The following is a 13,874-nucleotide window of genomic DNA, read 5'->3' on the forward strand; positions in this document are numbered from 1 at the left end:
TTATAAAAATTTAGTTCCTATTTAAATCTTCTATTTTAGCAGATAGGCATCCTGTTTACATTCAGAATACACGTCTGGATCACTTTTGTATACTATGGTTCAAATGCTAACTTGGTTTACAAAGCCTCTACAGTGCTATTCTGCTCTGACCCATTCAGAAGACAGGACTCAACTCTATAGTCTCCACAGAGCTACCTGGGGAAGGGGAAGGATACCAACCCATTATTACATGGCAGGAGTAGAAGATAAAGTTCTACCCACTAACTCAGCTAGGGAGGGGCAATGGTTAGTTCATGCAGTCATAAGAGGGAAGAGTTAGGGCTCTATCTGCCATCTCCAGAGGGTAGGGGTACTACTTTCTTACTGTTACTGCAGGGCAGTGTGGAAGTAAGAGTTCCATCAAGAGGTGCTTGGGAGATGGGCAACACTTATTATTGAGAGCAGGGACAAAAGTGGTAGTCAGAATTTCACCCATAGGCTCCATGGAGAAAGAAAGATACCTCATTACTGCAGAGGATATAAAACAGGTTTTGCTCCACAGCTGCAGTACCAATTGGGATTGGAGTGGGGTGTAACTTTTTTCATGGTATTCATCGAATTGGTATGTATGGTCAAAAGGTTTCTCTATGACTGAACCACCACCCTTTTCCCAGTATTTTGCCAAAGAATACCGGCTTTTCTTGGGTATTTTCTTTTTGTCTGTGTCCATTAGTGTTTCCAGTTTGCAGAGCACACAGGCCAGGATATATAGGGAGCAAGGAAAACCCCAGAGAATTCACTGCTTTGTACTCCCTCAAATCCCAAGGTCTCCAGTCAGTCTGCCACCTTTTCTACACCTTCAGGAGTCTTCCGGTAGGTTACTTCACTATTTTTGCCCAGGAATTTTTTCTGTGCTTACTGGAAGGAGTAAAATGGAATGTGTTTAACTGCATCTTATTCACAATGAGAAACTGCACTTTGCTTTAAATGCATCAAAAATAAAATGGATTGATGAGTGAAAGATTGGAAAGATGGCTAGAATTGCAATGAACCAAGTATGGCAAATCTTAATGGTAGAATCTATAATCTATAGACTATAGGTAGATATATGGGTATAATCTATAAAATCTTTTCAACTTTGCTATATAGTTGGAAAATTTTATAATAAAGTGTTAGGAGGGAAAATCGTTTTGCTCAATTCAAAATGCAGGTGATTTTTTTTTTAATTCCGTAACATGCAAAGGGAAGAACAGAATTCCTCTGTTGAGTGAAAGACAGGTACTGAATATTTGCTCTAACCATTAAGCTGCCATATTAACTGGAACGAGAGGCTATTAGATAATAACAGCTCTTTGAAAATGCTCTAGCCAGCTGAATATCACTTCTTATTTTCAACAGCTTATTCTGTCCACAGCCTGGTTCTTAAGCCTTGTCAGCTCTTGCATCCCTATAAGAGTAATTCCATCAGAGTTAACAAGCATAGTATAGCTGAGGTGCTTAAAGAACAATTAATGTTGGGGAAGGACTAAATTCACTATTTGAAATAAAAATAAAAGGGGGAGGGGCTAAGTCTCAAAATTAAACCTTCATTTTTGAAAGAACAACCTAATCAACACATAGAATAAATGTGGGAGTACAATTTGAGGGGAATTTGGGAAAGAGTTATACTATTAATCCTTTGAGTTAATTCTGGTTGAACTTTTTGTTTATTAAGACACAAAGTGAGCATAAGCAAGTGCAAAACCCCATCTCCACAAAATATGGAAAAATTAGCTAGGTGTGGTGGCATACACCTATATCCCCAGCTACTCAGAAGATGAAGGCAGGAAGATTGCTTGAGCCCAGGAGTTTGAGGTTGCAATGAGCTATGATGATGCCACGTATATATACTCTAGCCCAGGAGACAGAGCAAGACCTTGTCTCAAAAAACAAAACAAAACAAGACACAAAGTGATCACCTCAACATCATAAAAGGTCTTAGGTAATGCAAAATTGTCTAGAACACCGATTCCCCTAATTTTTCCCACAAATACTAATAGGACACTTAGTGTACAGCATACAGCAGGGAAAGAGCACAGGCCGTGCAGTAGGACAGACTTAAATCTAAATCCTGGCTCTGTTTTCTGCTAACTAAATGACAGTAGCTCAGTGTCTCTGCAGTTCTCTGCATCTCATTATCTCATCTGTAAAACAGAGTTAATGAATGCTAATATAAGGATTAAATGAAATGACAAATATAAAATGCTCTCTTCGCTGTCTGGAAACTTATTTACACACATAATTTCTTAATTCTGAGGAAGATAAAATGAAAAGAACAGGAGCTATTCTTCTCACACATGGATGAAAATTAATACACTGACACACTAGAAAAAAAAATTTCCTTGGGGCCACAGTGTTTCATTATGAAAGTAGAAACTTCAAAAACAAAATATCCCATCTTAATTTAATGAAAAACTTGTCATTTTGTATTGTTTTCTGTGCATGAATTATATGCAACTGGAAAAATAATTCATGCGGCTCCCAAGGTAGAGATGTGAGAGTTACCTATGCTTCACAAGGCCCCAGGCTCAACACACAGCAGTTAATCTAGAGCCCTGCTGGGGCGGTGGCTCACGCCTATAATCCTAGCACTCTGGGAAGCCGAGGCGGGCGGATTGCTCGAGGTCAGGAGTTCAAAACCAGCCTGAGTGAGACCCCGTCTCTACTATAAATAGAAAGAAATTAATTGGCCAACTAATATATATAGAAAAAAAAAATTAGCCTAGCATGGTGGCGCATGCCTGTAGTCCCAGCTACTTGGGAGGCTGAGGCAGGAGGATTGCTTGAGCCCAGGAGTTTGAGGTTGCTGTGAGCTAGGCTGACGCCACGGCACTCACTCTAGCCTGGGCAACAAAGTGAGACTCTGTCTCAAAAAAAAAAAAAAAAAAAATCAAGAGCCCTGGATAGGTACAGCAGGTAACTGCCTGACATTTCCTGTCAGGATGATTTGGATAATACCTGCCTCCTGGATTACCTTGGCTTTTCTGTTAGCTAGTTTATTCTTCTGTTGGCTAGTTTATTCTCTCTTAAGCCAAGGCAAGAGTGCCAGTTAAGGCTAAACTCACTGAGTTAGCAGTAGTCCTGTGAAGTCCACAGGACTGTCTAGATTTTCTTCTGAAATGACCTACCCTAAACCTATCTGGCATTGCCTTGACCAAAATTTTCAACATAATGCTATGGAATCTGATGAACAGAAGCCTCTCCCTAGTGGATGAAATATAAGTTTTCTATTTTTTTTAATGGCTGCCTTAAATTACTTTTTAGAAATAGATTCAAAATCCCTAAATATGTTGTTTGGTAAACTGCCTAAAATCCTTTTATTCCTGCTACAAAATAACAATGACTAGTAGTAATTAACATTTATACAGTGATTCAACATTTACCTTGTATCTTTTATTTATTTATTTTGGTTTTTTGTGTGTGTGTTTTCAATTTTTACAATGCCCTACCCCGTGTGCCTTTTTTTTTAATTTCAGCATATTATGGGGTACAAATGTTAAGGTTACATATATTGCCCATGCCCCCCCCTCGAGTCAGAGCTTCAAGCGTGACCATCCCCCAAACGTTGCACATCTCACTCATTTTTTTTGGAGACAGGGTCTCACTCTGTCACCCTGGTTAGAGTGCAGTGGCATGATCATAGCTCACTGTAATCTCAAACTCCTGGGCTCAAGCCATCCTCCTGTTTCACCCTTCCAAGTAGCTGGGACTACAGGCATATACCACAATGCCTGGCTAATTTTTCTATTTTTCGTAGAGATAGGGGTCTTGCTCCTGCTCAGGCAGGTTTTGAACTAACCTCAAGTAATTCTCCTGCCTTGGCCTCCCAAAGTGCTATGATTATAGGTGTGAGCCACCATGCCCAGCCACATGCCACTACTAATCTAGCAGTTATGCCCCAATTTATATGACTAGCTCCTGAGGCACCCTTTTACCATTCACAGAATAAGTCCAAAATCTTTCATTTGGCCTGCTTTATGCTCCACTTCCTGATTTATTCTCATTCAGTCCAGTTCTCATCTCTATTATGACTTTATTTATAGGCTCATTTCACAACTTGGGATCTGTCACCTGCCTTCTTCTCTGGCTCTGATTTCTAACTTCCCTCCTTCACTCTGATTAGTATCTGCCCCAGTGACTATACTCCTTTAAATCACGATAGGTAAATATCCAGGCCCAGACACTGGGTGCCATAGTGGCCAATACTTCCATACTGGTTTATACACCAATGGAAACACTTACAGGCTATCTAAGCTTTCAATTTACTCCTGTTCATGGACCATAAGGGAGCATTTCCAGAGCTAGCAAATGTGGCAGTTTCCTACTTTTTCTCCTACTACTAATAATTATGGGTATTTTTGTTTACCTCTGCCTTTGGCTCAGCTGATTCATTAGAGGTATCAAGTTGTTCCTTGGCTTGGGCCATCTGAGTCATCAACCTATCCATGTGGGATTGGATGTCTGCCAGTATCTCAGTCACATGAGCTGTGGCCATTGCTTCCTGGATGTCCACTAGATGAAGGGCCTTCTGCTCTTCATCAGCAATCACTTTCTGAACTTTCTTAAATTCCTGCTGTATAAACACCTTCATCTGGTCCCGAGTTACCTGTAGAATTAGAACACAGACAAATAAGAATAAGCTGGACATACAAAGAAATGAAAGGGTAGAGTTACTACTACACAGCCTTGGCCAACATACAAACAACGGTTCTTACCTGACCCTGAAGTTTTGGGAAGATCCTATAAACAATGCTCCCCTAAATTCTTTGATGAATTTACTGCTAATCTTTTTGCCTGTTTTATTCTTCAGGAAGTAATTTTATGTCCTCCTTTTTCACTTTTGTTCATTTTTACACTAATATTATAATTACTATTTAAAAAGGTTAATAGATGAGTATATATAGTCAAAAATGAAATTCTTCTTTTCTTCCCAATTACTGTTAACAGTTTGGTATGTATCATCCCAGCCATTTTTCTATATACTTATATTCATATATATATATAAAAAATATATAGTTTTTCTATAAATGGATCATAGTGTACATATGGTTCTGTGTCTTGATTTTCTACTTAAAATATGGTTATATTATTTTTACTATCTGTAAATGACACAGAGATGTGTGTGTGTTTATCTCCTATTTAACCATCACTCACTAAATAGAAATACAGGATATGTCCAAATTTTTGCTATTATAAATAACACAGCAATGAACATCCTTGGATATACCTCTTAATATTTGCATATGAGTTTCTTTAGAGACCTTTGGAGCTACTGAGTCAATTTATGTATACTCTAAAAATATTGCCAAGCTGCCCTTCAAATAAGATGTACTAATTACTTTCCTACAACAATGTATGAAAGTAAGCACTTCCCTACAGCCTCAACAATATTGGATAATATCAAACCTTTAAATTTTTACTACCTGATGGGTAGAAATATAGCATTGTCTTGTTTCACAATAGTAACTGTGAACTAAAAATATGACTGTTGGCTATATTTGGCTGGGGCATAAGAAAGGCAAACAAAATGAGTAGCTATCAAAATAAGAACTTCTAAACTCCAAATCTTGCCAGCAACTGCATTTATTGATGTTTCCTCACAACTATATTTATTTTATGAGTATTTTTAATACAACTATGCATATTATGAGTATCTGAGATAGGGAGCAAGAAGAGTAGACAAAATGAGAAAGGCCAATAGAGGATTTTAGACCTGGAATAGAAAGTAGTTGTCATCTAAGTGAACTCCTTCCTTTCACAGATAAGGAAACGAACACAGGGGCGAACTTGTAGGAGAGGCAAAGACTCCAATCTCCTTGTTCACAGATTGGTGCTCTGTTCACTCACTGTTAGTCTATCAGAAGGGAAGTCAAACTGGGAAAACCTCAGATATAGAGGAAGAGAAAGACTAAAGGAGGGGGGAAGGAGATGAGGCCATTTTTAATTAGCCTTTTAAAAACTGATACCTTAAGCAACTTTTGTAACTCTGCCACAAGAACATCAATGCGAAATAAGGCACGTATGATACATATCCACTCACACAGTGACTAAGTGACAGAAGCCCTCAGGAATTCATATACTTTCTGCAGGTGCTCTCCCTGGTGCTGGAGAAAAAGGGAGGGAGAGTGTTAAATGTTATTAATGTCCCTGCAAATTCTGTATCAGGTTGAGAGCTATAATTTATTATTATTTATGTAATTCTTTTTTATTTTTAGTGTGTATATTTTAGGATTATTATGTTTTATGGGGATCATTTATTGATGGATCTGTATCCTTGAAATAAAATTAGGTCTTAAATGACTAGGACCTTCTCTCAGACACCAAACCTACAAAGTTTTCATTAAGGGATGAACTTTTCTAAATGTCTGAGAAACTCTCTTAATGGCTACAAGTGACTAAAAATGAAGATTGCAAAAAACACTGACTCACAGCTTATTTTACTAGACATCACATACACATGTGGTTCAAAAGTAAGGATGCTGATATCATAGGCAGGAAAGGGGTGGACTAGAATACAGTATGTGAATAAATCATTGGTTTTAAAATTCTCTATTTCCCATTGTTTACAGATGTTTTTCAACATATTTTATTTTATACAGATCAGGCTACAAATAAAAACTGAAGGCAAAATAAGCTACTCTATAAAATCTTTGTGCCTTCTTCCCACTCCCATTCTCTACTATTTAACAAATAGGTATTCTCCAACCTAACTGAAAATGGTAAGAACAAATTTCTGGGTCATAGCAGCCATTCCAATTTAGAACACAAGGGAAAGACTCCTTGGGAAACTGGGCATGTGGTAGGCTGGGTATTCTGGAAAAGAACTCTTGCCAATGGTAGGAGTGAAGTAGCTTTCAAGACTGCCTTTCAGGTTCCATTTCATTTCCTTGTCATCAAAACTCCATCCTGCTAAAAACTGCAATTCTCCAAGAGTGGTAGGCCCTTCATGTCTGGGCTTGCTATCTGGGAGCCACTGGCATCATTTCTAAGCGCATTTCCTAGGGACTTCTTCAGCCTCTGTCCTACAGTTTCCCAAAAGTGAGAGTGACAATCCTTATACTCATGACTATATAACTATATGCAATGATACATGAAGAAAGAAAATTTTACATACTCAGAGAAGACAAAAACCTGGATGTTTGCATGTACCACAGATTGATAAAACTGATGCCAAAGGTTCCTTTGATACAGCATTTACTAGTAATTGTCAAACATTTTTAAAGCCTCAGAACTTCCCTCACTCCAAACAATATCTTAATGTGGAATTCCAAAATGTAATAAAGCCAAAAGTAGAACCATTCTGGTTAAAAAAAAAAATTCCCCAGCCTTCTTGAAGTCCTTCCTAGGGCACTGGTAGTGATCTCCAGGAAAATCTCACCTGAGGGACCTGGGTCCTCAACACAAATGAAACCTTAAAAGGAGCTTACTCCCGTTGGTCAACTGACTGGCCCCTACTTTGTCAAAACCTTCAGCCCCTAAGTTACAAGCAAGATGATGTATCTTTGTTATACTTCATTAGGGTGAAATGTGATGTTGATTACTTAACCATAGCATTTTATTAAAATTACCTAACACAGTATTGTAATTTAAAAGATTTGACCATTGTATGATCAGAACTAAGTAGTAAACATCTGAGACCAACCTCCTCATTTTATAGGTGAAGCGAAAAAAAGTCCCAGAGAAATGCAGTAATAAAGTCAGGTTTAGAAACTTCCTCTGGTCCAATCCAATGTACTTTCTGCCATAACATATTGCCTCCAATGATCCCTTTCTGACTGTGTCAGGTTTTTCAAATGTATTTCTTGTTAACTGAGATATTTCCTCAGTTAATAGGCTGCTTCTTTTATTATCCTCACTGGGATATTATTCTCCCTAAGTAAAACTTGGGATCAAGGATTTATGTCTGAAGAGTTATTGTCTTATCTCATGGTACTTTCTATATGTTCTGATAGTTAATATTCCCAAGGTAGGTCAGACCCAAGAGGCATGCAGACTGGTACCTTACACATAAGTAATTAAATATGTAAAATCTTGAATTAAAAAAGCTTGTATTTGAAAACAACATTACTCAATGTACTTTACATGGGCTAGAAGCCATTAACTCTCAGCTAGATGGGCTGTAGAAACCCAAGGCTTTATTTACTTTTTAAAATTTACTTTTCTATTAGAGGGAGATTATAAAAACAACAAGCAAACTAGCTAGAAAGCATCATGGTTTAAGAAAGATTTGTTCCAGAAAAGTACTCCTGAGATGAACTGAGAAAAATGGATCAAGAAGAGCAGGAAGCTACTCAAAAGAGAAGCATCCAAGTCTACACTGCTTGAAGATTTCAGAAACACTTGTCCTATGAGCCATATTTCCTACAAGGTTTAAAGGAGGCTAATTTAAAAATAATTAAAAAAATTGTGGACTGCATGAAATAGAGGATGAAGACTCTAAATACCTCCTCTCAAAAGTCAAAAAGTCCATTTTTACTTCTCTCTTCTTCATCTGAATGGCCACTTTTCTAAAATAGAAAAACAAATGAGTAGGAAATGGAACTTTTTCAGATGCTACAAGCTGTCCTTGCTGCTACCACACAGTGTCCTCTCTTGCCAGTGTCTATGGAAATTTTCAAGTTGGGAAGCTCAAAGTTAAGGTTTCTGTACAGCCTTCAGCATTTATTCTGGCATTATACACCAATAGAACTCCTTTCAAACTTCTGCCAGTCCCCAATGCTGGCAGAGAAGAGCTTCATCAACAAGGATATAGGTTTTTTTCAACAGACAGCAAGAGCCCCCATTTCCTGTGTCCTTTGTGTATGGGTGGAATAGTCACTATTTGTGAATAAAACAACTGCCCACTCCTCAGGCTTAGATATTATCCAGCAGCCTACAAACATAGCAGACATGAACTCTGAACCACATCCCATCACCAACATTCTCAGTGATATCTTTCTCAGTAGCCAAGTTAGAAGCCTAATTTGCTCAGCTTTTGCAATGGAGCATTGAGAATGGTAGAAAAAAAGTTTACTAAAGCGAGCATTTAGGCTGGACAAGGTGGCTCACTCCTATAATCATAGCACTTTGACAGGTTGAGGTGGGAGGATTGCTTGAAGCCAGGAGTACAAGACCAGCCTGGGAAACATAGTGAGACCATCTCTACAAAAAATAAAAAAAAAAAAAGGAAAATATTGCCCAGGTATGGTGGCATGTGCCTGTAGTCCTACCTACTCAGGCGGCTGAGGCAGGAGGATAGATGAACCCAGAAGTTTGAGGCTGCAATAAGTTATGATAGCACCACTGCACTCTAGCCAGATGGTGGAGCAAGACCCTGTCTCTTTAAAAAAAAAAAAAAAAAGTAAGCATTTAAACTCTTCCTTAAACCATCTTCTCATCTTCATCAGAAGCTTTGAAGCAAAAGCAGTCATTTGCAGCTTCTTCACTTCCTTTCATCACTTTTACTTTGTTAATAGAGCACCATGAGATCTTTACCTCAGTTATCCACTTAATTACTTCAAGCATCCACTCAATGAAGTAATACTGGTATTTACTGTTGCTATTGTGGCTGTTATTATTTCTATAGACTATAATAAATATACCAAAATGTTAGTGGTTTATCTATTAGTGGTGGGATTACAAGTACTTTTCTCTTTTTTACTTTTTAGTCCAAATTTTCTACAATGTGTAGCTTTTTTTTGAACAATAATTTTTAAAAAGAAATGTAGCTTAAAGAAAAAGTTAAATCTGTAACAAAATATTAGCAAGTCAAATGCATTAATGTATAAAAAGAATTATATATTACAACATAAACATAAGATATATGCTGTCTATGCAAGGCTGGTTCAACATTTGAAAATCAGCTAATATAAGCCTCTTACATCAATGGGCTAAGGAAGGAAAATCACATAATAAAATCAACAGATACCAAAAAAAGCATCTGACAAAATCCAAGAGCCATTCATGATAAAAAACTCTCAGCACGCTAGTAATATAGAACTTCCTCAACTTGACAAAGAACATCTACAAAAAAATCTATGGCTAACATCATACTTAATGGCAGAAATTTTAGGGTTTCCTGCTAAGATCAAGAACATGGCAAGGATGTCCCCTCTTATCACCTCCTTTTCAATGTTGTACTGGATGTTCCAGCTAATGCAGTTAAGAAAAGGAAATAAAAGGTATACATGTTGGTAGGGAAGAGGCAAAACTATCTTTGTTTGTGTCTGACAAGATCATTTATGTAGAAAATCTAAAAGAATTGACCAAAAAAAGGAAGAAGGAAAAAGAAAAACCTCCTGGAACTAATAAGCAATTATATAGCAAGACTGAAGGACACAGGTTGATAGACAAAAGTCAATCTCCTTTTTATATACTAATAGTGAACAAGTGGAATTTGAAGTTCAAAAGACAAAAACCACTTACCTTAGCATCCCCCAAAATGAAATACTTAGGTATAATTCTAACAAAATATATACAAGATGTATCTGAGTAAAACTACAAAACTCTGATAAAATAAATCAAAGAAGAAATAGAGAGATATTCCATGTTCACAGATAGAAAAGGCACTACATTGTCAAAATGTCAGTTCTTCCCAACTTGGTCTACAGATTCAATACTACCCCAATCAAACTCCCAGCAAATTATTTTGTGGATATAAACAAACTGATTCTAAAGTTTACATGGAGAGGTAAAGGACCCAGAACAGTCAACCCAATATTGAAGGAGAAGAACAAATTCAGAACTGACACTACCCAACTCAAGACTTACTATAAAGCTATAATAATCAATACAGTGTGAAAATGGCACAAGAATAGACCAATAGGTCAGTGGAACAGAATAAAGGGCCAAGAAACAGACTCACATAAATATGTCAACTGATCTTTGACAAAAGAGCAAAGGCAATACAATAGAGAAAATACAGTCTTTTCAAAAAATGGTGCTGGACATCCACATGAAATATAATTAATCTAGACACAGACCTCATACTTTTTACAAAAATTTACTCAAAGTGGATCATGGACCTAAATTTAAAAAGCAAAACTATAAAACTTCTAGAAGATAACACAGGAGAAAAGCTAGATGCCTCTGAATATGGTGATGACTTTTTAGATAAAAGAGCAAAGTCATAACCCATAAAAGAATTGATAAGCTGGATATAATTAAACAAAAAACTTCTACTCTGTGAAAGACACTGTCAAGAGAATGAGAAGGGAAGCCACAGACTGGGAGAAAATACTTGCAAAAGACATATTTAATAATGGACTGTTACCTAAAATATATGAAAAACTCTGAAAATTCAAAACTAATAAAATGAACCTGATTTAAAAATGGGCAAAAGACCTGAACATACCAATCATATAAACAGATAACAAATAAGTATATGAAAAGATACTTGACGTCATAATCAGGGAATTGCAAATTAAAGAAACAATGAGATTCTACTATACACCTATCAGAATGGCACAAGTCAAAACACTGACAACACCAAATGTTGAAGAGGACATGGAGAAACAGGAACTCTCATTTTGCTGGGAAAGCAAAATGGTGCAACCACTTTGGAAGATAGTTTGGCAATATCTTAGAAGACTAAACATACAACCCAACAATCATTCTCCTTGCTATTTACCCAAATGAGTTAAAAACTTATTTCCACATAAAAATCTGCACACAGATGTTTGCAGCAGCTTTTATTCATAATTTTCAAAACCTGGAAGCAACCAAGATGTTCTTCAGTAGGTGAATGGATAAACCAACTGTGGTACATCAAGACAATGGAACATTATTCAGTGCTAAAAAGAAATAAGCTGTCAAGTCATGAAAAGACACAGAGGAACACATATTACTAATGTAACAGGCACTAAGAATAAATTTAAATGATCCCTGTTTGTTTTTTATAATCTTCTCCCTTTACTAACTACTTGACCTTTTGAGTTGTTTCTTAGAAATGATGGATTTTCTGCAAGACAAAGGAATTGAGACTTCCTGACACCAAGATTCACCACCCCCTCAACCTGCCCCAAGGCATGTGGCCACTCCTTCAAAAAGCAGATGTCTGTATTAGGCAGGAAGATTTGAGGCAGCTTCCCCCATTAACTGGGACATGACATCTGTTGTATTAAAAAATTCCTTTCTTCCTTGGCAATCCTCCATCGTCTCAATAATTGGATCTTTGTGCGACAAGCAATTGCACCTAGACTTAGTGTTTTGACAATACTAAGTAAAAGAAGCCAACCTGAAAGGTATACACTATGTGATTCTAACTATATGACATTATGGACAAGGTAAAACTATGGAGACACTAAGAAGATTAGTAGTTACAAGAGGTTTGGAGAAAGGGAGGATGAAAAGGCACAGTACAGGACTTTTAGGGTAGTCAAACTAGTCTGTATGATACTATAGTGGTAGATATATGTCATTATACATTTGTCAAAACCCACAGAATGTACAACACCAATAATGAACCCTATTGTAAACTAAGGACTTTGAGTGATAATGATGTGTCAATATGGGTTTATCAATTTTAACAAATGTACTACTCTTGTGCAGGATGTTGACAGTAGGGAAGGCTGTGCATGTGGGGTGGGTAGTGAGTACATGACAACTCTGTATTTTCCATTCAATATTTCTGTGAACCTAAAACCACTCTAAAAAATAAAGTCTATTTTTAAAAGTCAATATAAAACTAAGTAGCCGAGAGAAGATCTCGGGGTGGGATGAGCATCCAAAGGCCATGGTAGGATAATTCTTCTGCTTGAAACTTACTCCCAAACACATCAACACTTCCATTTCCTCTGCCTTCCCGGGTAATACTAGACTCTTCCTTCCCAATCTGACTCCCTCTTTCTATAATACATCAAAGTTTTGAAAAGCCCTTTTCAAGTTAAGCCCATTTCATGGCTTCCACAATAGCTGAGCACTTAGCACATGCTGCCCCTGTCATTTGAAGGTTCTTCTACGGAAACGTCAGTCATTCTGTGGCCCCTCATAAGTGTCTGAAAAATTGTGAAAAAGATCTAACCAGCTGATCCAAAGACCTGACATCTGAAGTTACTTTTGAAAACTATCAGGCTCATCAATGAGAAACAGACATCATCACCATATATGCTTCAGGATGCCGTATACCCACAATAGCACTAAACCTCATGATACTGCTCACATTATGAAGCGGGAAATGGAGTTAGGAGCAATGCTGGTTGTTGCTAAGGCAAGTCTAGGAGCTCCTTCCAAAGAAGGCAAGCCTAACTTTGGCCCTGTTTTGGTCAATGGACATTTTATCTTTTAATCCATGACATAAATAAGGCCTTAGAAATAATAATGAAAACAATATTAATATCTACCATGTGCAGTGTTCCAGGTATCATCATATGCACATTTCTCATTGAATGCTCAGGCAGGCAACAATAGTTTCATTTTATGTTAGGGGAAACTGAAGCCCACAGTAGTTAAGTCACTTGCTTAATATTTTGCAGCCAGTGAGCGATGATAAGGCAAAGATTCAGCTCAGGCTGGATCTATTCCAAAGATAGTGCTCTGACAACCACTCTATACCACATCTTGCTACTCAAAAGAAAATTGTGCCTCTGAGAATTAGGCTTAGACCACTGGTAAGCAATCTGGAAAGCACTCAGGATATGAGGTCATAGGCCATAGATTGGTCCTGCCTTTTGGAACTGACCAGCTATGTGACTTTGGGTAAGTCACTGAATCTTTCAGGGCCTCATATTTTATTATTAAAAAAATGAAAATCCAGCTGGGCATGGTGGCCCACGCCTAAAATCCTAGCACTCTGGGAGGCTAAAGCACAGGGGGGCTGCTTGAGGCCAGGAGTTCGAGACCTGCCTGAGCAAGAGTGAGACCCCATCTCTACAAAAGAC

At 37.5% G+C, this 13,874-nt stretch overlaps 1 protein-coding gene across 5 annotated transcripts in view; it reads right to left on the reverse strand.

The window, feature by feature from the left end:
- Positions 1-13,874, reverse strand: part of TRIM44 (tripartite motif containing 44) — a 120,377-nt gene that overhangs the window by 61,093 nt on the left and 45,410 nt on the right. For all 5 annotated transcript variants that reach the window (XM_076002029.1, XM_012738761.2, XM_012738760.2 and 2 more), the window contains exon 3: positions 4,385-4,624. In XM_076002029.1, the coding sequence (XP_075858144.1) occupies positions 4,385-4,624 (240 nt within the window). The remainder of the gene's footprint in view (positions 1-4,384; positions 4,625-13,874) is intronic.

This window comes from Microcebus murinus, chromosome 4 (assembly GCF_040939455.1).
Source record: "Microcebus murinus isolate Inina chromosome 4, M.murinus_Inina_mat1.0, whole genome shotgun sequence".
In the NCBI taxonomy this organism is placed as follows: Eukaryota; Metazoa; Chordata; class Mammalia; order Primates; family Cheirogaleidae; genus Microcebus; species Microcebus murinus.